The following is a 21,120-nucleotide window of genomic DNA, read 5'->3' on the forward strand; positions in this document are numbered from 1 at the left end:
ACCCTTTTTCTTAACTGTTTTTCTGGAATTCATATAAAGGTTTCATTGGGTTATCTGCCTTAAAATAATGGTAGACTACCACCTATAATTGACAGCATGGTTAAAAAAAGACTACAAAGAATAGGGTTGGGTACTTGTGAAAATTCTGCTCTAGAATGTAGCTCTAATTTGGTACAGGTAGTCCTTGAGTTACGACCATAACTGAACCTAACATTTCTGTTGTTAAGGGAGACATTTGTTAAATGAGTTTTGCCCCATTTTATGACTTTTCTTGCCACAGTTGTCAGGGGAATCATTGCAGTTGATAAGTTAGTAACCTGATTGTTAAGTGAATTTGGCTTCCCCATTGACTTTGCTTGTCAGAAGGTTGCAAAAGGGGATCACATGACCTTGGGACACAGCAACGGTCACAGGTGTAAACCAGTTGCCAAACATCTGAATTTTGATCACATGATCATAGTGATCATAGTTACAAAGGCTGTAACTGTGAAAAATAGTCATAAGTCACTTTTTTCAGTGCCATTGTAACTTTGAACGGTCACTAAATGGACTGTTGTAAGTTGAGGACTACCTGTAATGGATTGGATGAAAGTGAAAGGGGTGACATTAAATCTGGACAAGACAAATGTGTTGTTTTTCAGTAGGCAATTAGACATTCAGTATGTGCTAGATGGGTCTGCATTTTCTCTTCAAGAGTAAACGCACAATCTAAAATGCTCCTTAATCTGCCATATTGCAGATTTCCAAATTGCAGTTTGTGGTGTGAAACAGTTTTCACCATTGCCTCTACAGCAGGGGTGAAATGCTCCCGGTTCTGACTGGATCTCGCAATCCAGTAGCAATCGTGGCCGGTGGTTCGGCGATCCGGTAAGCAATCGCTGAAACACCAGCGACACCCACCGCCCGGGTGTCATTACTTCCTAGTTTTAACCAGGAAGTGATGTGTTTTTTACCTTCTGCACATATGCAGAAGATTTTGCGCATGTGCAGAAAGTCTGAGTGTGCATGTGACACAAGTGAAGTGAGAACACGGGGGGCGTGTGGACTTCCGAGCGGGTAAGGAAGGTAAGTCGATTTCACCCCTGCTCTACAGTGCCAGTTGCCATCAATCCTAGGTTGGTCAACTATGGTCACCCATGTCTGGTTTAGATCAAAATTAGTTTGCTACAATATTCTTGATGCAGACCTACTTCTTTTAAGACAGTCCTCCTGAACTTCAATTGATATAACATGGATTCGGTAGGAAAGGAATATAAACTGAGTAAACTAAACTGGGGAAAATCCATAATTATCAGGTAAACAAAATCCCAATCTTTGTCTCAATAATTGCTGGAAAATATTAAACTTTCTCAATCTAGATGTCAAAATGAAATACATTTATAGTGCAGAACTGATTATCTTTTTTCATATGTGGATAGGTTACTGTTTTGCCTTTTGTTTTGTTGATTTAGGGTGTAAGGCCCTAGGTCTGGAAATCTTCACTGGAAATAATAGTAACAACAACAACAACAATAATAGCATTTAATATATATACCTCAGATCTGCTCCCTTTCCTTAGCTCTCCTTTCTGTCTCTTTTATTCTTTTCAAAATGGAGCATTATCAGGAAATTATCAGGAATAAGTCTGCCAAGTAACACAGTTTGGCAAGCATTGTATCTTTTTAAATTCATTTTTCTACAGCTGCTCTTTTCTATGGAATAGTTGCTTTTTCTTTTATCTGTTTTCCACTGTTTGTGTGAGAGAAATTCTGTTAGGACTTGAAGAGGCCTTCAACAAAGTATTTTTAAGGTTTTTCTGCTTGCAGTTACTCCGCACAGTTGTCAAATAATTCAAATCCATCTCTCTCGCATTTTTAGAAGTGTAGCTTGGCAACCTTCACTGTAAAAGTCTGAGTGCGCAGCTTGCTAAGTTCAGAGAAATAGTTTCTTTTGACATAAATGAAGTCCACAAACAAGCAAATGATTTTCGCTAAAGTATTGTATCCCATTAAATGAAATCATTAAGACAATGCAGAACATAGTCTTGCACTGACTCGACTTTACAACTTAAAATGGATGAAGTTATAATAACAATGCCAGCTTTGTTCACTGCATGAGAATGTTTTTGCCAGCACTGCTTGGCACAAACTTGATATGTGGGCAGAGCTAATCTGAAGGTGTGTTGCTCTGGGTTTATTAATTTCTACTAGCTTTCTTTAAGTTGATTTGTTGGATATTTGTTGGATAAGATAAACTGTTTCAACTCCTACCCTCAAAACAACGCTATAGAACACTGCACACCAGAACAACTAGACACAAGAACAGTTTTTTCCTGAACGCCATCACCCTGCTAAACAAATAATTCCCTCAACACTGTCAAACTAGTTACTAAGTCTGCACTACTATTATTGTTCCTATCACCCATCTCCTCCCACTTATGACTATATGATTGTAACCTTGTTGCTGGTATCCTTAAGATTTATATTGACTGTTTCCCTATGACTATCATTAAGTGTTGTACCTTATGATTCTTGACGAATGTATCTTTTCTTTTATGTACACCGAGAGCGTATGCACCAAGACACACTTGGCCAATAAAGAATTCTATTCTATTCTATTCTGTTCTATTCTATTCTATTCTATTCTATTCTATTCTATTCTATTCTATTCTATTCTATTCTATTCTATTCTATTCTATATTTCAATTTCTGCATTTAAAAGAAGAAAAATGAGTCATATAAAAAGTCATACTGAAGTCTGCAACATGGTGCCACCTCCCACTCCCCAACACTAGAACGCTGGCTGGATGTCTGCAGCCCTCATGAAACAAAATATTAAACATATTGATAAATTTACAGAGATATCATTGAAATCATTTGAAATTTGAAGATTTGGGCTGGGCCATTGAGTGAAGTTATGGAATCATAACATAACATAATAACAGAGTTGGAAGGGAACTTGGAGGTCTTCTAGTCCAACCCCCTGCCCAGGCAGGAAACCCTACATCATTTCAGACAAATGGCTATCCAACATTTTCTTAAAAATTTCCAGTGTTGGTGCATTCACAACTTCTGCAGGCAAGTTGTTCCACTTATTGATTGTTCTAACTGTCAGGAAATTTCTCCTTAGTTCTAAATTGCTTCTTTCCTTGATTAATTTCCACCCATTGCTTCTTGTTCTACCCTCAGGTGCTTTAGAGAATAGTTTCCCTCTTCTTTGTGGCAACCCCTGAGATGTTGGAACACTGCTATCATGTCTCCCCTAGTCCTTCTTTTCATTAAACTAGACATACCCAGTTCCTGCAACCGTTCTTCATATGTTTTAGCCTCCAGTCCCCTAATCATCTTTGTTGCTCTTCTCTGCACTCTTTCTAGAGTCTCAGCATCTTTTTTACATCGTGGCGACCAAAACTGAATGCAATATTCCAAGTGTGGCTTTACCAAGGCATTATAAAGTATTAACACTTCACGTGATCTTGATTCTATCCCTCTGTTTATGCAGCCCAGAACTGTGTTGGCTTTTTTAGCAGCTGCTGCACACTGTTGGCTCATATCTAAATGGTTATCCACTAGGACTCCAAGATCCCTCTCACAGTTACTACTATTGAGCAAGGTACCACATATACAGTACCTTTGCATTTTGGGTTTTTTTTGCCTAAATGTAAAACCTTATTTTTTTTACTGTTGAATTTCACTTTTTTAGTTACCGCCAATGTTCAAGTCTGTCAAGATCTTTCTGTATCTTGAGCCTATCTTCTGGAGTGTTGGCTATTCCTGCCAGCTTGGTGTCATCTGCAAATTTGATGAGTTCCCCATCTATCCCCTCGTCCAAGTAATTGATGAAGATGTTGAAGAGTACTGAGCCTAAAACAGAGCCTTGGGGTACTCCACTGCATACTTCCCTCCATGTGGATGTAGTTTCATTGAGGACTACTTGTTGAGTGCGGTTGATCAGCCAGTTATGAATCCATCTGGTGGTGGTGCTGTCTAACCCACATTTTTCTACTTTATCTAATAGTAGGTTATGGTCTACTTTATCAAATGCTTTACTGAAGTCCAAGTAAATTATATCGACAGCATTCTTCTGGTCCACTAATTTTGTCATTTTATCAAAGAATGCAATGAGATTAGTCTGGCATGATCTGTTTTTGACAAACCCATGTTGGTTTTTGGTTATTACTTCGTTTGCTTCTAGGTGTTCAATGATTTGTTGCTTGATTATCTTTTCCAGAATCTTCCCTGGTATTGAGGTCAGACTGATAGGTCTGTAGTTTCCTGTATCTGTTTTTTTCCCCTTTTTTGAAGATGGGAACTACATCAGCTCTTTTCTAGTCCTTTGGCAGTTCCCCTGTGCTCCAGGATCTTTGGAAGATATAGTTCAGTGGTTCTGAGATCTCGTCTGCCAGTTCCTTCAGAACCTTGGGGTGTAATCCATCTGGTCCTGATGATTTGAACTCTTCTAGGGTAGACAGGTGTTCACTTACTATTTTTTCCCCTATTTTAACTTGTGTTCCTAATCTGTTTTTTGTGGTGCTGTTTTTGATAGGTTGGATTGTTTTTTCCTTTTGTGTAAAGACAGATGCAAAATATGAGTTAAGTAGATCTGCTTTCTCCCTGTTGCTTGTCACCTTCTTGCCACTTTCTCCCAGCAATGGGCCAATTGTTTCCTTGACTTTTTTCTTGTTTTTAACATGTTGGAAGAAGCTTTTTTTGTTATTTTTTACTTTTGTCGCTAGCCTTTGTTCACTGTGAGCCTTAGCTTTCCTCACTTCATCTTTACAGGCTCGGGCTATTTGCTGATATTCTGCCTTAGTTATTTGCCCCTCTTTCCACTTTTTGTCTTTCAATTTGTCAGATAGTTCTTTATGCATCCATGCTGGTTTCTTTTGAGATTCATTATTTTTCTTCTTCATTGCTATTGTACTAGACTGGGCTTTTATAATCTCACTTTTCAAAATTTCCCAAGCTTCTTGAGTTGTTTTCCCCTTGAGGATTCTATCCATGGAATCCTTCTCAAGCTCTCTCTAAGTTTATTGAAATTAGCTCTCTTAAAGTCCAAGACTCTAGTTTGACTTTGTTCTACTACTTGTGTTTGCATAATGTTGAATTCCAGTATTGCGTGATCACTTGCCCCCAAGGTTCCTGTAGCTTCAACACCTTGTATCATTTCATCTCCGTTAGTGAGAATTATGTCCAATATGGCTCCAATAATCATTCCAGGCAAGCTAAATGAGCATTACCCTAACATGTAGAAAGAAAAACCACTATGATTTTATACTTAGGGTGATGTCACATACCATACTGAGCCGTAACAAACATGATGTCTGAAACAGACTTTGGACCTTATTCTGCCCAATACCCTGATTTTAACTTTTTATGTGTGCTTTGTACTCAGCTCATTAAGTATGTGAAACTTTAATTCATCAAAACAATCCTAAAATGTGTAGCATGCAGAGGTTTTCTCAGAAGTTAATCTTACTTGTGTTTGATGCATCATTGTGTTGAAGCAGAGCAATAAGAATTTTCTAACATTAATTACAACATGGACAAGGGACAATGTGTTTGGGTCTTCCTCTCATTCCCTCTGCATTCCTATGCTACTACATTTGGGATATTTCATAGCAATGTTTTATTTGCACCTGTTTCAAGGTTAAATGTTTCTATTAACACTCTGAATCATTGCTTCTTTCCCACATGTTTCTAATTTTTGTCAGATTAGAAGCCTGGGAAATTAACTAGCCTTCTATTATATTTGCAGAAATATAATTACTATATGAACACAGTCTAAGAGATTCTGCAAAATATGTAGGTTACATAACTAATTTCTTTTTGCTATGTTTCATTTATGAAAGATACTCATCAGTTAAGCAGAAACTCCAACACAGAGAAAAGAATTTCCAGTTCTGATATGGAGTATATGACAATTCTGAGCATATCCAAAAGAAGTGAGGAGAAGATATTTCAAACTATAAGAGACTTCAGCAGTTCTCAAGGTCCACATAATACACCTGCAATCTCTAACCTTGAAATGTCCACCAATGGAGGGAAGATACTACAAACTCTCGGAGACAGCAGTTCTCAAGGTCCACATTCTACATCTGCTGCCTCAAACCTTGAAAAATCCACCAGTGGGGAGAAGATACTACGAACTGTCAGAGACATCAGCAGTTCTCAAGGTCCACATTCAGCATCTGCTGACTCAAACCTTGAAATGTCCACCAGTAGGAGGAAGATACTACGAACTCTCAGAGACATCAGCCATTCTCAAGATCCACATTCTACATCTGCTGTTTCAAACCTTGAAAAATCTACCAGTGGGGAGAAGATACTACGAACTCTCAGAAACATCAGCAGTTCTCAAGATCCACATTCAGCATCTGCTGTCTCAAACCTTGAAAAATCCACCAGTGGGGAGAAGATACTACAAACTCTCAGAGACATCAGCCATTCTCAAGATCCACGTTCTACATCTGCTGTCGCAAACCTTGAAAAAACCACCAGTGGGGAGAAGATACTACGAACTCTCAGAGACATCAGCAGTTCTCACGATCCACATTCTACATCTGCTGTCGCAAACCTTGAAAAAACCACCAGTGGGGAGAAGATACTACGAACTCTCAGAGACATCAGCAGTTCTCACGATCCACATTCTACATCTGCTGTCTCAAACCTTGAAAAATCCACCAGTGGAGAGAAGATACTACGAACTCTCAGAGACATCAGCCATTCTCAAAATCCACATTCTACATCTGCTGTCTTAAACCTTGAAATATCCACCAGTGGGGAGAAGATACTACAAACTCTCAGAGACATCAGCCATTCTCAAGATCCACATTCTACATCTGCTGTTTCAAACCTTGAAAAATCCACCAGTGGGGAGAAGATACTACGAACTCTCAGAGACATCAGCCATTCTCAAGATCCACATTCTACATCTGCTGTTTCAAACCTTGAAAAATCCACCAGTGGGGAGAAGATACTACGAACTGTCAAAATGAGCAGCAATTCTCAAGGTCCGCATTCTACATCTTCAGTCTCTAACCCTGAAATGTACACCAATGGGGAGAAGATACTACAAACTCTCGGAGACAGGAGAGATTCTCAGAATCCGCATTCTGTGTCCACAATCACTAAACTTGAAATGCCCACCAATGGGGAGAAGATACTCCGAACTGTCAGAGAGAGCAGAAGTTCTCAAAATCCACATTCTGTATCCACAATCTCTAGTCTTGAAATGTCTGGCTCTTCAGACTCCAGTGATTCTTCTTACGTGATAGTGTCTGCAGATTCTCAACAAATGGATCTGTCAACACAAGATAGTGATGAAACTAAAGCAACAGATAGACATTCTCAGTCACCTTCAGCAACTACAGGTAAAGGAGAAAGATCTCACATTTGATCAAGATTTCGGAGTAGTCTTTTATTCATGTCGATATAAAGCCAGATGTTCTAGATGAATAGGGAAAAAAGTAAAGAGAAAAGGGAAAATAAGTTATCCCTAGGGAAACAAGTTATTTTGGAATAAAAGAATAATTTATATATTACTGTTTTAATTAAATCTTCATTTCAAACAATGGGTAAAGATGTTGCAGAGGGTTGCATCTTTATTGAGTATCAGCACTAAAGATAATTTGGTTACCAAAATTATCTTCTTTTTATCTTATTGGATTCAAATAAATCTTATTAATAATAGGTGGAATCACTTAAGAAAATTAGATATGTCCAACACTGGCTTTATCTTAATGCAGGGAAGGTAATACTGAGAAATTATAAGAACTACATTCCAAAATAAAACTGAAATAAAAGGAATGATGATTATGTTCATAATTATGATAATCTGTTTCATTTGTATGGCACCCTTTCTCCTGATGAAGTCCAGAATCTGAATAATGAACAAATCTAGAACATTGTTGTAAAACAACACATTTATAAGTGTAAGAAATCTCTGCAAAGACCTGGTACAACTGAACTCCATGCAAGCAGTTGCTGATGTTCCCTTATCAACATTATTATATGAAATATGTAGCAGATGTCCAAAACAATTTAAAAACAATTTTTTTTAATTTAATTATGCTTATGGTTTTTATTTCCCATGCAATTAAGACTAAAATGAATAGTTACTAGCAATTCCCCATGGGTTACGTATTTTCTTTTCAATCATAAAGAGATATTTACTTTTCTAATCCTTGGAATATATTTCTAATCTTTGGTTGAGTTGAATATATCTTTTACAATAAGTGTTAAATTCATTGTTTATAATATATATATATATTTTATTTACATTTATATCCCGCCCTTCTCCGAAGACTCAGGGCGGCTTACAGTGTATAAGGCAATAGTCTCATTCTATTTGTATATTTTTTTTTACAAAGTCAACTTATTGCCCCCCCAACAATCTGGGTCCTCATTTTACCTACCTTATAAAGGATGGAAGGCTGAGTCAACCTTGGGCCGGGCTTGAACCTGCAGTAATTGCAGGCTGCTGTGTTTTAATAAGAGGCTTCTTACAGCCTGAGCTATCACGGCCCCTATAATCTATTGAATATAATCTATTGTTCAACAATTTGTTGAAATTAACAAGCTTCAAACTTTAGAACAAAATTCACCTGAACTATTTGAGATTTTAAGCTGTACATTGAAGTACAAAGAGCTGCTAGTATTCAGCAAAGAGTTAGCATTTTCTAGACTTCATTACTGTCATCTAGAGGCTTCTGGATATTTAATATCATCTAGAGGCTTCTGAATAGTTAAGATATGGAAAATCTATATACACTGAGTTGAATAAAATAACTGTCAGGGTCCAGATTGTGGGAAATGGTACCATCAAAAGTGTATGAAGTGCAAGAAGTGTCATGCATTCTGTATTCTCATCCTTTCTCAGTGACCAATCAGATGTCCATGGAAAGCCCACATACTAGAGAAAAGTGCCAAAAACCTTTCTGCTCATGTTCTCAAGCAACTGAGATAGACAGGCATCCCAAGACTTATACCAGAGGTAATACTTAGCGTTCATTATTTATTTATTTAATTTATTTATTTTATTAAATTTTTATACCGCCCTTCTCCCGAAGGACTCAGGGCGGTGTACAGCCAAAATAAAAACAAAATATATACAATTTAAAACAACATTTAAAAAGAGCAAATTTTAAAGGCTGATTATTAAAATTTAGATTTAAAAATTTAAAAATATTAAGAATACCCAATTTAAAATTCAACCCAAATTATGCCAGTCCCGCTTTAATAAATAGATATGTTTTGAGCTCACGACGGAAGGTCCGAAGATCAGGCACTTGACGCAGGCCAGGGGGAAGTTCGTTCCAGAGCGTCACTGCCCCCACAGAGAAGGCCCTACTCCTGGGGGCCGCCAGCCGACACTGTTTGGCGGACGGCACCCTGCGAAGACCCTCTCTGTGAGAGCGTACGGGTCGGTGGGAGGCAAAAGGTAACAGCAGGCGGTCTCGTAAGTACCCAGGTCCTAAGCCATGGAGCGCTTTAAAGATAGTTACCAAAATCTTGAAGCGCACCCGAAAGACCACAGGAAGCCAGTGCAAGCTACGGAGCAGCGATGTCACGTGGGAGCCACGGCGGCTCCGTTACTACTCGCGCAGCCGCATTCTGGACTAACTGCAGCCTCCGAGTGCACCTCAAGGGCAGCCCCATGTAGAGAGCATTGCAATAATCCAGCCTAGACGTAACCAGGCGTGGTGACCGTGCATAAGGCATCCCGGTCAAGGAAGGGCGCAACTGGCGAACCAAGCGAACTTGGTAAAGGCCCTCCTGGCGACGGCCGCCAGGTGTTCATCAAAAGACAGCCGTCCATCCAGGAGGACGCCCAAGTTGTGAACCACCTCCTTTGGGGCCACTAACTGCTTCAACAGTCAGCTGCGGGTGCAGCTGACTGTACCAGTGCCGGCATCCACAGCCACTCCGTCTTGGAGGATTGAGCTTGAGTCTGTTTCTCCCCATCCAGACCCGTACAGCTTCCAGGCACCGGGACAGCACTTCGACCGCTTCGTTGGGGTGGTCCGGGGTGGAAAAGTACAGCTGAGTATCATCAGCGTACAGATGATAACTCACCCCGAAACCACTGATGACCTCACCCAGCGGCTTCATATAGATGTTGAACAGGGTAGGCGAGAGAATCGACCCCTGAGGCACCCCACAAGTGAGGCGCCTCGAGGGCGACCTCTGCCCCCCTGTCAACACCGTCTGCGACCGATCAGAGAGATAGGAGGAGAACCACCGATAAACGGTGCCCCCCACTCCCAATCCCTCCAACCGACGCAGCAGGATACCATGGTCGATGGTATCGAAGGCCGCTGAGAGATCTAATAGGACCAAGGCAGAGGAACAACCCCTGTCCCTGGCCCTCCAGAGGTCATCCACCAACGCGACCAAAGCCGTCTCCGTGCTATAACCGGGTCGGAAGCCAGACTGGAACGGGTCTAGATAGACAATTTCCTCCAGGTGCCGAGGGAGCTGCCATGCAACCACACTCTCTACAACCATCAATAGTTTGACTGGCCCTGAATTCTCACTACTCTTTTAAAGGTATCCAAATTATGGTAATGGCCAACACCACATCACAATACTGAATTCTATGTTCTGTCGTTTAATTATGGTCATAAAGTGGTATACTGGATTTCAATTTTAGTTTGACCTTACAGGTAGTCCTCAATTTATGATCACAATTGAGTCCAAAACTTCTGTTGCTAAGTGAGACATTTGTTAAGTGAGTTTGGGCCCATTTTACAACCTTTTTGCCACAATTGTTAAGTGAATCACTGCAATTGTTGAATTAGTAACATGGTTGTTAAGTGAAGCTGGCTTCCCATTGACTTTGTTTGCAAGAAGGTTGCAAAAGATGATCACATGACCCCGGGACACTGCAACTGTCATAAATATGAGTCAGTTGCCAAGCATCTGACCATGGAGGTGCTGCAGTGGTCATAACTGTGAAAAACAATCAAAAGTCACTTTTTTCAATGCAGTTGTAACTTTAAATGGTCACTAAATGAACTGTTGTAAGTCGAGGACTACCTGTATTGATTTGAATAAACTCAGCTGATGTGATTTATGGGTATTGTTGAACCCATTCAGGCTTATTCAACAAATGATTAAGCAACTAGGTTAGCACTGTAAGTAAACCTGTGTGCTATGTATATAATATATCTTGAATCTCACTATTTATCTACCTTAGCTAATTTTAAATTCTAATAGTATCAGAAATAGAAGAAATTTTCTCCCCCTACTTTAGTTTAAGGAATTATGGACAGATTAGATATCCTGAGCTAATATTCACCAGAGATAAGTTGAGTTGGTCTTATATATGACAAAAATTGACTATATCAGATAATAAACACAAGCAAAATCTCCAAACATGTATTAAAATCTGAAATAACTTTTTTTGAAAAGACAAAATGTATGTTCCATTGGATGTGAAAAAAAACCCCAAGAGATTTAAATACAAATACATATTTTAGTAAGTTGTGACAATATCTGAACATAGAATTGGATTGGTTTCTTTATGTATGTATAATTCCTCATCTATTTGCTTATATATTTTTCATAGGTTTATATGCTGCTGCAATAATCAATTGATTCTGAGAAGCTTATGTAGAGGAAATTTTAAATGTCGTCATTATAAGTTTTACATCGAAATTCTCGATCTTTTTTATAAAAATAAAACACCTATTCCCAACAGAAGTATTATTGTCCACTAAATACATATGAATATCCATTAGGGAAAAAGCATTATGTTTATTCAGCCTGTAGAAGATTCATCTCATCTGTTCATTGATATATTTCAGCCATGGAAGGCACTAAACAGATGAACAGCAGGTCAAACACAGAGAGAAAAATATCCAGTTCTCACTTGGACAGTGTGACTGTTTCAAGAATATTAGTCAGAGATGAAGAGAAGTCCAAGAATGTAACACAAGCATTCACCACCGCTAACACTTCCAGTTCTTCAAGGCTTTCATTCAGACCAGAAAAGACCGAACAAATGGATTTGTTGCACAGGGATTTTGTCGTCACTAAAGAAGCATTTATATTTTCTCAGGCTTCTACAGGTAAATAAGGAAAATCCTCTTGTTTCTTCTGGATTTTAAGCATTGCTAAGGCTATCTGGGATAAAGATATTTGGGGTGGCTATTAAACAAGAAAACAAAATAAAAGAACAAGCAGTTTATTTAGAAAGATGCAATAAACTGAAGTCATTAGGAGATGAAGATGAATGAAATAATTGCATCTTCTTTAATGGGACAATAAAATCTAGTTTGAAGTTGGCTCTAGCCCAGAATAATATGTATGACAAAGTTTAAACTGGGACAGACTGAATTATTATCCTGTAAAGCATTAAAGATAATACTAATGCATACATTAGATTTCCTATTACAAGTTTTAATTAGAAAGAGATGGCACTGATTATTGGGACAATTTCTGAAAAATTGTGGATAAAAACTGTAATAATTGACAGTAGGATAACAAAGTCCTGTTTATAAAGCTAGAGAAAATGATTTCACCTGTAATAATACTTCAGAGTACTGTACTAATAATATTGATAGTTGTTTGTAATAAAATTATCCATCCACTAATTCTTCTCAATAAATATGATTATAGGTAAATCATGAAAGAAGTTTTTAATCTTAAATTGGCTTAAAAGATACATGTTTTTACCTTCTCAAATTCTCTTGCAACATTGATTATTCTGCAAAAAAAAGAGACTGTATAATGTAAATGTAAATTTTAATTAATTGTTGCTAGTACTGTTGGTAAAGTGAAATTAAGATCAGAACAATTGGCACTAATTTACCATACCCAACAGTAATTATTTTCAGATTAGAACCTTGTTCTATTTTTTAATACATATTTTTTAAAATATCGATAGATTTCCTAAGCTATTCTGTTGTTCTTCAGTTTGGCAACCATGCAATCTTACAATACATTTGAAAAAGATAAATGTGATCAGCCACTCTTTGAACTATGGTGGAAATTTCACTTCCACCAATCATAAAATGACATATTGCATAAGCACACAGTTTAGATATATGTACCAGACCCAGTTGCATTAGAGACAGAGCATACCAAAGAACTTAACAAGAGGTTGGCAGTAAGATGAAGCACTGAACAGGTAATATTTGTATGAGCAGGTATTCTATCCCTTTTTGTTTTTGTATTTGTATATTTACATATCACATAAGTACCTTATGTGATATGCATAAGGCGTGCATAAGAGCACAAGTGTGCCTACCGTTCCTATCCTATTGTTTCCTTTCGTTATATCCAATTAATATAGTTATTACACCAAGCTGGCAGGAATAGCCAACACTCCAGAAGATAGGCTCAAGTTACAGAAAGATCTTGACAGACTTGAACATTGGGCGCTATCTAACAAAATGAAATTCAACAGTGAAAAAAGTAAGGTTCTACATTTAGGCCAAAAAAACAAAATGCATCAGTACCGTATATGTGGTACCTTGCTCAATAATAGTACCTGTGAGAGGGATCTTGGAGTCCTAGTGGATAACCATTTAGATATGAGCCAGCAGTGTGCAGCAGCTGTTAAAAAAGCCAACACAGTTCTGGGCTGCATAAACAGAGGGATAGAATCAAGATCACGTGAAGTGTTAGTACCACTTTATAATGCCTTGGTAAGGCCACACTTGGAATATTGCATCCAGTTTTGGTCGCCACGATGTAAAAAAGATGTTGAGACTCTAGAAAGAGTGCAGAGAAGAGCAACAAAGATGATTAGGGGACTGGAGGATAAAACATATGAAGAACGGTTGCAGGAACTGGGTATGTCTAGTTTAACAAAAAGAAGGACTAGGGGAGACATGATAGTTGTGTTCCAATATCTCAGGGGCTGCCACAAAGAAGAGGGAGTCGGGCTGTTCTCCAAAGCACCTGAGGGTAGAACAAGAAGCAATGGGTGGAAACTGATCAAAGAAAGAAGCAACTTAGAACTAAGGAGAAATTTCCTGACAGAACAATTAATAAGTGGAACGACTTGCCTTCAGAAGTTGTGAATGCTCCAACACTGGAAATTTTTAAGAAAATGTTGGATAACCATCTGACTGAGATGGTGTAGGGTTTCCTGCCTGGGCAGGGGGTTGGACTAGAAGGCCTCCAAGGTCCCTTCCAACTCTGATGTTATGTTACGTTACATACTCATACTTATATATATGATTATATATTGTATAGTTATTACATGCTTATGCTCATATATAATGTGTGACAAAATAAATAAAATAAAATAAAATACCTTTAAGATTTTAAATTGTTTCTTTATGTGAATTTTAATGAGTAGCATTATCGTAGGCTTTCCAAAAAGTAAATAAAAATTTGCTTGGGTACTTTGCAACTGTATGGATTAATTTTCTATTGTTGCATTTCAGAACAAAATGGTCAGCCACTGAGCAGCTCAGATATGGAGAGCATTGCTTCCAACTTTTACACAGAGAACAGATCTGACAGAAGTGGGAAGAGGATAATACAGACTCTAGGGCACACCAGTAGTTCTTACTATCCAGAATCAATATCCACAGCTTCTCAGAGTAAAATACCCAGCAGTTCAGCTCTTACTGATTTTTCTTCTGTGTTGACTCCAGTTCAAACCAGACAAAAAGATTTATCTCCTGGGTTCACCATAGAAGCAGAAAGTACACATCCTTGGGATTCCTCACAAGCAACAGGTAAAGATTTTTTTTCCTGAGCTTCAGAACCTTGCCTGGTATCAAGATAAAAACAAAACATCACAATTACACATCAAGCAAGAAAAAAAAGGTTGGGATGGTTAACTGGAAAAACAAACGGCTAAGACATTTGAAGATGAAGTTTATTAAAAATTATTATTTGCAATTTCAATTTATTTGGCTACCCATCTCAAATTCATTACTTTGAGCAGCCAACAAGAGTTAAAAAAAAACAAAGCATATAAAAAACATGCATGTAATTGGTAGCTGAGGTAAAATGAGGTATTTTTTAACGGAGGGGATCCAGAGCAGTCCTCTCCTGACAGCCCAAATGGAATAGGTAGACATCTTTGGGAAGAGGCAGTTCCCTGGCCTCATGCAATGAAGAAATTTAAAGGTCATTCCCAGCCTCTTGAATTTATTTTTATTTATTTATTGAATTTATGTAGCCACACATTTCACATTTGTGACTCTAGATGGCACATATAGTTCGGCAAAACAATTAAAACCGTAAAAGCAAATAGCTATGAATATAAACCAGGGGTCTCCAACCTTGGCAACTTTAAACCTGGTGGACTTCAACTCCCAGAATTCCCCAGCCAGCTTTGCTTTGCTTTGCTTTGCTTTGCTGGCTGGGGGATTCTGGGAGTTGAAGTCCATCAGGCTTAAAGTTGCCAAGGTTGGAGACCCCTGATATAAACAAAGATGCAGGAAAGTGCATTCCAAATCCTACATACCATACAACCAATTGAACCTGGAAGCATACAGGCACCCAATACAGTTCACAGAGCAGAGGTGTAACATATTCTGATGGTGAGGCATACATGACTGCTTGCAGCACTACATTCTGTACCAGCTACAGCTTCCAGATGCTCTTCAAGGGTACCTCCATGTAAACTGCACTGCAGCAGTCCAATAGTCTAGCAGTCTGACTTCCAAATGACTCTTGCATACACAGAGACACCTATACATATATGGTATCTCCAGTGGTGGGATTCAAATCATTTAAAAACCGGTTCTCTGCCTTAATGATTTCTTCCAACAACCAGTTCATCAAACTGCTCAGAAAGTTAACAACTGGTTCTCCTGAAGTGGTGCGAACTGGCTGAATCTCACCACTGGGTATCTCTGTCTGTCTGTCTGTCTGTCTATCATAGACTTGAAGATAACTAACTAGATAAATAACTGTCAGCCTCCGCTTTAATTAAGTGTATTTCTCCTACTAGACTGTTTTACTGTTTTATTACCTTGTTAAAAGTTTGCTCTACTGTGTGTCTTACATGATTTATGGAGGAGGGGGGAGGCTTTTACTGTTCCCAGCGTTCGGCTTGACATTACATGTGTGGGGGAGGGAGATAGCCTTTTTAAACAGATGTTTGAACTGTTTTAACGCGTGAATGTAACGGCAGCTGCTTACTTCACATTCCATCCAGAAGATTGACAGAGGGAGAATATCAGAAGTGATACTACATGTGGCCAAGGAGGAAGACGACATTGGATTATTATTGTATGACCTCTAATAGGGGGAGGGTTCAGGAGAGGATATGACTCTGTGGTTTTGATTTACTTCCAGTTCTGGCTTTGCTTGTACTGCATACAGACTTGTTTAGTATAAATTACCAATTTCTTCAAAATGATGGAGTTGGGTCTTTATTTTCTTAAACACTGATCTGAGGCAGTTTGACAATAACTATAGACAAAACATATATCCCACATAGATTTCATTGTATCAGAAATAATTTTAATTCAGACTGGGAGATCTAAATGATTGCCATTTTCCTTATATTATGCTGTAATGTATCTTCTGTGTACCATATCCTACACTTCACTGAATCCAGTTCTTGTGAGGAATCATAGAATCATAGGACTGGAAACTGCTGTGGGTTATAGGGAAATCAAGTACCTTGGAGACCAGAGATCTCTAGCATGATCCACAGCTAGATTTAACTCCATCTGTTATAGAAAATTAGGATCAAGCACACTTGTAATTCAATGGATCATGCTGTTTTTCCTGACATTCTATCATTGGAATGTACTTATCTTATACTCTATTTTAATGGATGGAATTTCACTGTGGTAATAATTTAGATTCTTCTCCTTTCTTTGTCATGGAACAATTGCTAATGGTTTCTTATTATACCTGCTTTATGAATAAAATATAATTCCAAAGAAAGTCTAAACTGATTTTTTAATGTCAAAGTATAAGGGTTTTTTTCTTTCTCTCTATGGTGAAATTAGGGCTAAATGAATGATACTATTAATCTTCTTGACAGTTTTCTCTTTGGAACTGGTTTGAACTGATACAGTAATCTTAAAACATTTTAAGATACTTATATCTAATCATTTAATGTTGGTATAAAATTAGTAAAAATATTAGTGGTATTTGAATATGAGTCTGAACATAGGATAAATTGAATTAAAATGTTAATAAAGTTCTGAGTGCTTGCAAAAATGTGTAGGACATGTCTTATCATTACATTTCGTATGGTCTATGTATGTTTAATGTGCTAATCTGCTCCACACAACAATTAAAATAAATTCCTGAGGTAAAATGTTGCATATAAATATGTCCGTTGTCTGAAACCAGTGGATCAGATCCTCTCTCCTCCTTCATCACTATACCACAATCCACAAATTTCTTCTAGAAGGTTAGGAACTCGCACAGTAAGTTATCAGAGGCATCCAGTTCTGCTGATAGACTGAAATTAATTTTCATAATGTTAGATATAGCCCAATGATCTGAACCCGTACACTACAGCATATTGTCCTTCAGGACAAGAAAAAATTACAATTATTGAGAAAGTGATTCATGGGAAAAAAACTTCCCCCCCCCAAAATTAATAATTTGCATATTATGAAATAAACACAACAAGACCTGAATTCATTTATTGACTTTCTACTTATCTAATGAAAAGATGGTCTAAAACCTTACAACATATACATTCATTTACTTGTCATAATAATGTTTAAAATTTATTTTTCAGGCTAAAGATATTTGAAACTAATTTTTACTAATATTGTAGGTTCTAAAACATGGTCTTCATTCATTCTTCACGCTTGCAGGTGGTGTATCTAAATATTTACTGTTGTTTTTCAGATGCAGAAGATAGCCAAGTGAGAAGCAGTTCTTTTAAAGAGAAAATTCCCACTTTTCAGAGAGATGGTGTATCTGTTTCAAGTCTATCAAAAAGAGATGAAGGTAGTACACTACGAACTGCAAGGGATGTCAGCAGTTTTGAAAGTGACACACAAACTTCCGCTGTTGCCAATACTACCATTTCCAGCAATTCAGATTTTGCTCATTCTTTTCATATGAAAACTTCAGAAGAGATTGGCCCAGATTTGTCACCTGAAGACACTGATTTTACTGAAGGAATGCTTATACCTTCTCAAGCTCCTTCAGAAACAACAGGTAAAGGATAAAGTTTTCAGAGGATGAATTTATGTTTATTACTTTGAAGAGCCAGTTTCGTGTAGTGGTTGAGTTCTAGTCCAGCTTAGACATGAAGACAGCTAGATGACCTTGGACCTGGCCCTCCCATTCAGTCCTAGAAAAACAGATAAGGGCAAATCACTTCCAAAAACAAACTTTGCCAAGAAAACTGCAGGACTTATCCAGGTGGTTGCCAGCAGTCAAGAATAACTCAAAGGCAATTTCCCCACACACACAAATTATTTGTTTTGGGTTTGTGTAAAACATAATACAAATGTGATAGGATAAGACGAAACTCTCACGGAAACAGCAGTTGCTGAGATTTCTATGCATTTTGAAATCTTACAGGTTCATATATTTTTGTTAATCTACCCACCATAATAAAGATGGATTTGTTTGATTCCTATAATGAATATGTGAAAGAAATTAAAAACACTTTTTAATGATGAATTTGTTTAGATTATGGTATAAGTATTAAAGTAGTTTGATTTTTATTGAATGCCGTGTTTTCTCAGCAGCATAATATCACTGCTTGTTATATTTTTGGGTGGAGGGGGAACAATGGAATGACCACAGATGGGCAAAAAAGCAAGCGGGAGTGGGAGCTACTTCTGACTTCCTGCCAGCTTCCCCATTGATTTTGTTTGGGAAGAGGGTTGGAAATCACTCCTCTTCTTCCTCGGCTGACCTGTGGAACTGCTTGTTACTTTTTCTGGGAGAGAGGAGAGAAATAAAAGGAGCTGTGGACCATGAGGAAATTGCATCCTTGCTCCTCATCCTGACATGTCCCCAAGGCCCTTCTCCCTTCAGGAACAAAGAGGGCTCACCCATCAACCACCAGTGGTCCCCCCACCCAGCTCCATCTTACCAGGAGGCATCTGAGTCACTCTCTCATCCTTTCTTTACAGCTCACTTCCATTAAGAATTAAATTTCAGCCCCAGTCCCAAAGCAGCCAATTGCTGCTCTCCTATCATGCTTTACTAATCATCAGTTGAATGTTGGACGGCAGAAAGGCAGAAAAGAGGAAAATATATGGCCTCCCATCTTCCTTTGAACCATGCAATCTACTGGGAAATATTGTTGGAAAGCACAGTGGTCCTGCAGCGGCCACAGGTTTCCAAATTTCATTCCCACAGAAGTTATGGATCCTGTGATTCTGTAAATTAATTCATTTGAGTTATCTTGGTTATCTTGTTAACCCAATACTTTCCAATTTTGCCCAATTGAAGGTGACAAACCAGCACAAGAGTTTTAGTGGTATATAGATAGATGCTGCTAGTTTTTATAGAACAATCCCCAAGTATAGTGCAATTAAGATGAAAATGAACGGTACTAATTTTCTTGACAATAAGTGTGATTACTTGCAGATTTGGACACATATTGGTCTGCTCTGAGAAAATACTATTTAATTATGGTGATAGAGTTTATCATAAGCAATCCAGCGATCTCAGAAATTGAGAGCCAATTAATGCTGATGTCAGTGGAAGTTGGTTAGGAACTTAAACAGCCCAATGCAAATTAAGAAGAAAGTAAAATATTATGTCCCTAGAAACTGAGAGCATAATAACTTGAAACTTACTGTGTACATGGCAATATCTTCCAATCCGTCTTGTCATGGAATGATGTGTAACAAGGATATGTATTCATCCTACAATTCTATTCTATTTTTATGTTTATTTATTTGTAACCCACCTTAATTATTTTTAAAAACAACTCAAGGAGGTGAACATATCCAACCTAGCTTCCTCTTCCTGTTTTCCCAACAACAACAATCCTGAATTGGGCTGAGAGAGAATGACTTTCATGGCTAAGGCAGGACTTGAAGCCCCAGGTTGTGGGCCACTAAGTCTGGGGCCTGTTTGGAACTGGGCAGTGTGAGCAGCAGGCTGGCACATACGAACATGTCCTTAGAATCCAGAACATCTTGCAATGAAAGCTAAATAAAAAATAATTTATATGCCGCCTGACTCCCAGAATCTCTGGTTAGGTTCAGTTTTTTTTACCTGAATAAGAATTCAGAACCCTTTTCTTTAAAACAGAAGCAGCAGCAGCAGCTGGTTCAGTATTCCCAAACGTATGTGGAATAAATATAATTGCAAGGCAAGTTGAGAGCAATTTTTAAATTTATTTTTTATAGAATAAAATATTCTGAAGGAAATGAAGAGCAACTTTTTAATTTGAAAATTGATAGAAAGTTTTCGTGTACATATTGATGAGAAAATTAGGACTGAAATTAATTCCTTCCTATTCTGTTTCAGTTGAAGAGAATGGTCAGTCACACAGCAGCCGCTCAAGTACAGAAGGCATTTTCTCCACTTATCACCTGAACAGTATCTCCATTTCAGTTCTATCTGGCTTAGATGGGCAGAGGACATTACGAACCCCAAGAGATGTCAGTAACGCTCACAATGTAACGCAAGGATCCATAGCCTGGCGCAATGAAACCTCTAGTTCTTCAGGCCTCACTGGTTCTTCTTACCTGTTAACTCCGGTCGAAACAGATTTAACTCCTCAGATCACTGATGTCACTGAAGGAACAAGCACACATTTTCAAGCTTCTTCAGAAAAAATAGGTAAGAATGAAAGACATCTGGTTTCAGTTTTCAGCACGCTACAGGAAATCCTCGACTTACGACCACAATTGAGCCCTAAGCTCCTGTTGCTAAGTGAGACAGTTGCTAAGTGAATTTTGCTCGGTTTTGTGATCTTTCTTGCCACAGTTGTTAAATGAATCACTGTGGTTATTATGTTAATAACATGGCTGGTAAGTGAATCTGGCTTCCTCATTGTCTTTGCTTTGCACAAAAAGAAATGTAAAAAATGTGAATGTAAAAAAGATGTTGAGACTCTAGAAAGAGGGCAGAGAAGACCAAAAACCATGATTAGGAGACTGGAGGCTAAAACATACGAAGAACGGTTGCAGGAACTGGGTATGTCTAGTTTAACAAAAAGAAGGACTAGGGGAGACATGATAGCAGTGTTCCAATATCTCAGGGGTTGCCACAAAGA

At 38.1% G+C, this 21,120-nt stretch overlaps 1 protein-coding gene across 5 annotated transcripts in view; it reads left to right on the plus strand.

The window, feature by feature from the left end:
- Positions 1–21,120, plus strand: part of LOC131204156 (mucin-2-like) — an 87,042-nt gene that overhangs the window by 33,887 nt on the left and 32,035 nt on the right. For all 5 annotated transcript variants that reach the window (XR_009156547.1, XM_058195090.1, XM_058195076.1 and 2 more), the window contains 6 exons: positions 5,831–7,351; positions 8,860–8,973; positions 11,789–12,052; positions 14,381–14,677; positions 17,775–18,089; positions 20,370–20,684. Coding sequence is in view for 4 of the 5 variants with exons in the window: in XM_058195090.1 (XP_058051073.1) it covers positions 5,831–7,351; positions 8,860–8,973; positions 11,789–12,052; positions 14,381–14,677; positions 17,775–18,089; positions 20,370–20,684 (2,826 nt within the window). In the remaining variant the exon portion in view is untranslated. The remainder of the gene's footprint in view (positions 1–5,830; positions 7,352–8,859; positions 8,974–11,788; positions 12,053–14,380; positions 14,678–17,774; positions 18,090–20,369; positions 20,685–21,120) is intronic.

This window comes from Ahaetulla prasina, chromosome 1 (genome assembly GCF_028640845.1).
Source record: "Ahaetulla prasina isolate Xishuangbanna chromosome 1, ASM2864084v1, whole genome shotgun sequence".
Lineage (NCBI taxonomy): Eukaryota > Metazoa > Chordata > Lepidosauria > Squamata > Colubridae > Ahaetulla > Ahaetulla prasina.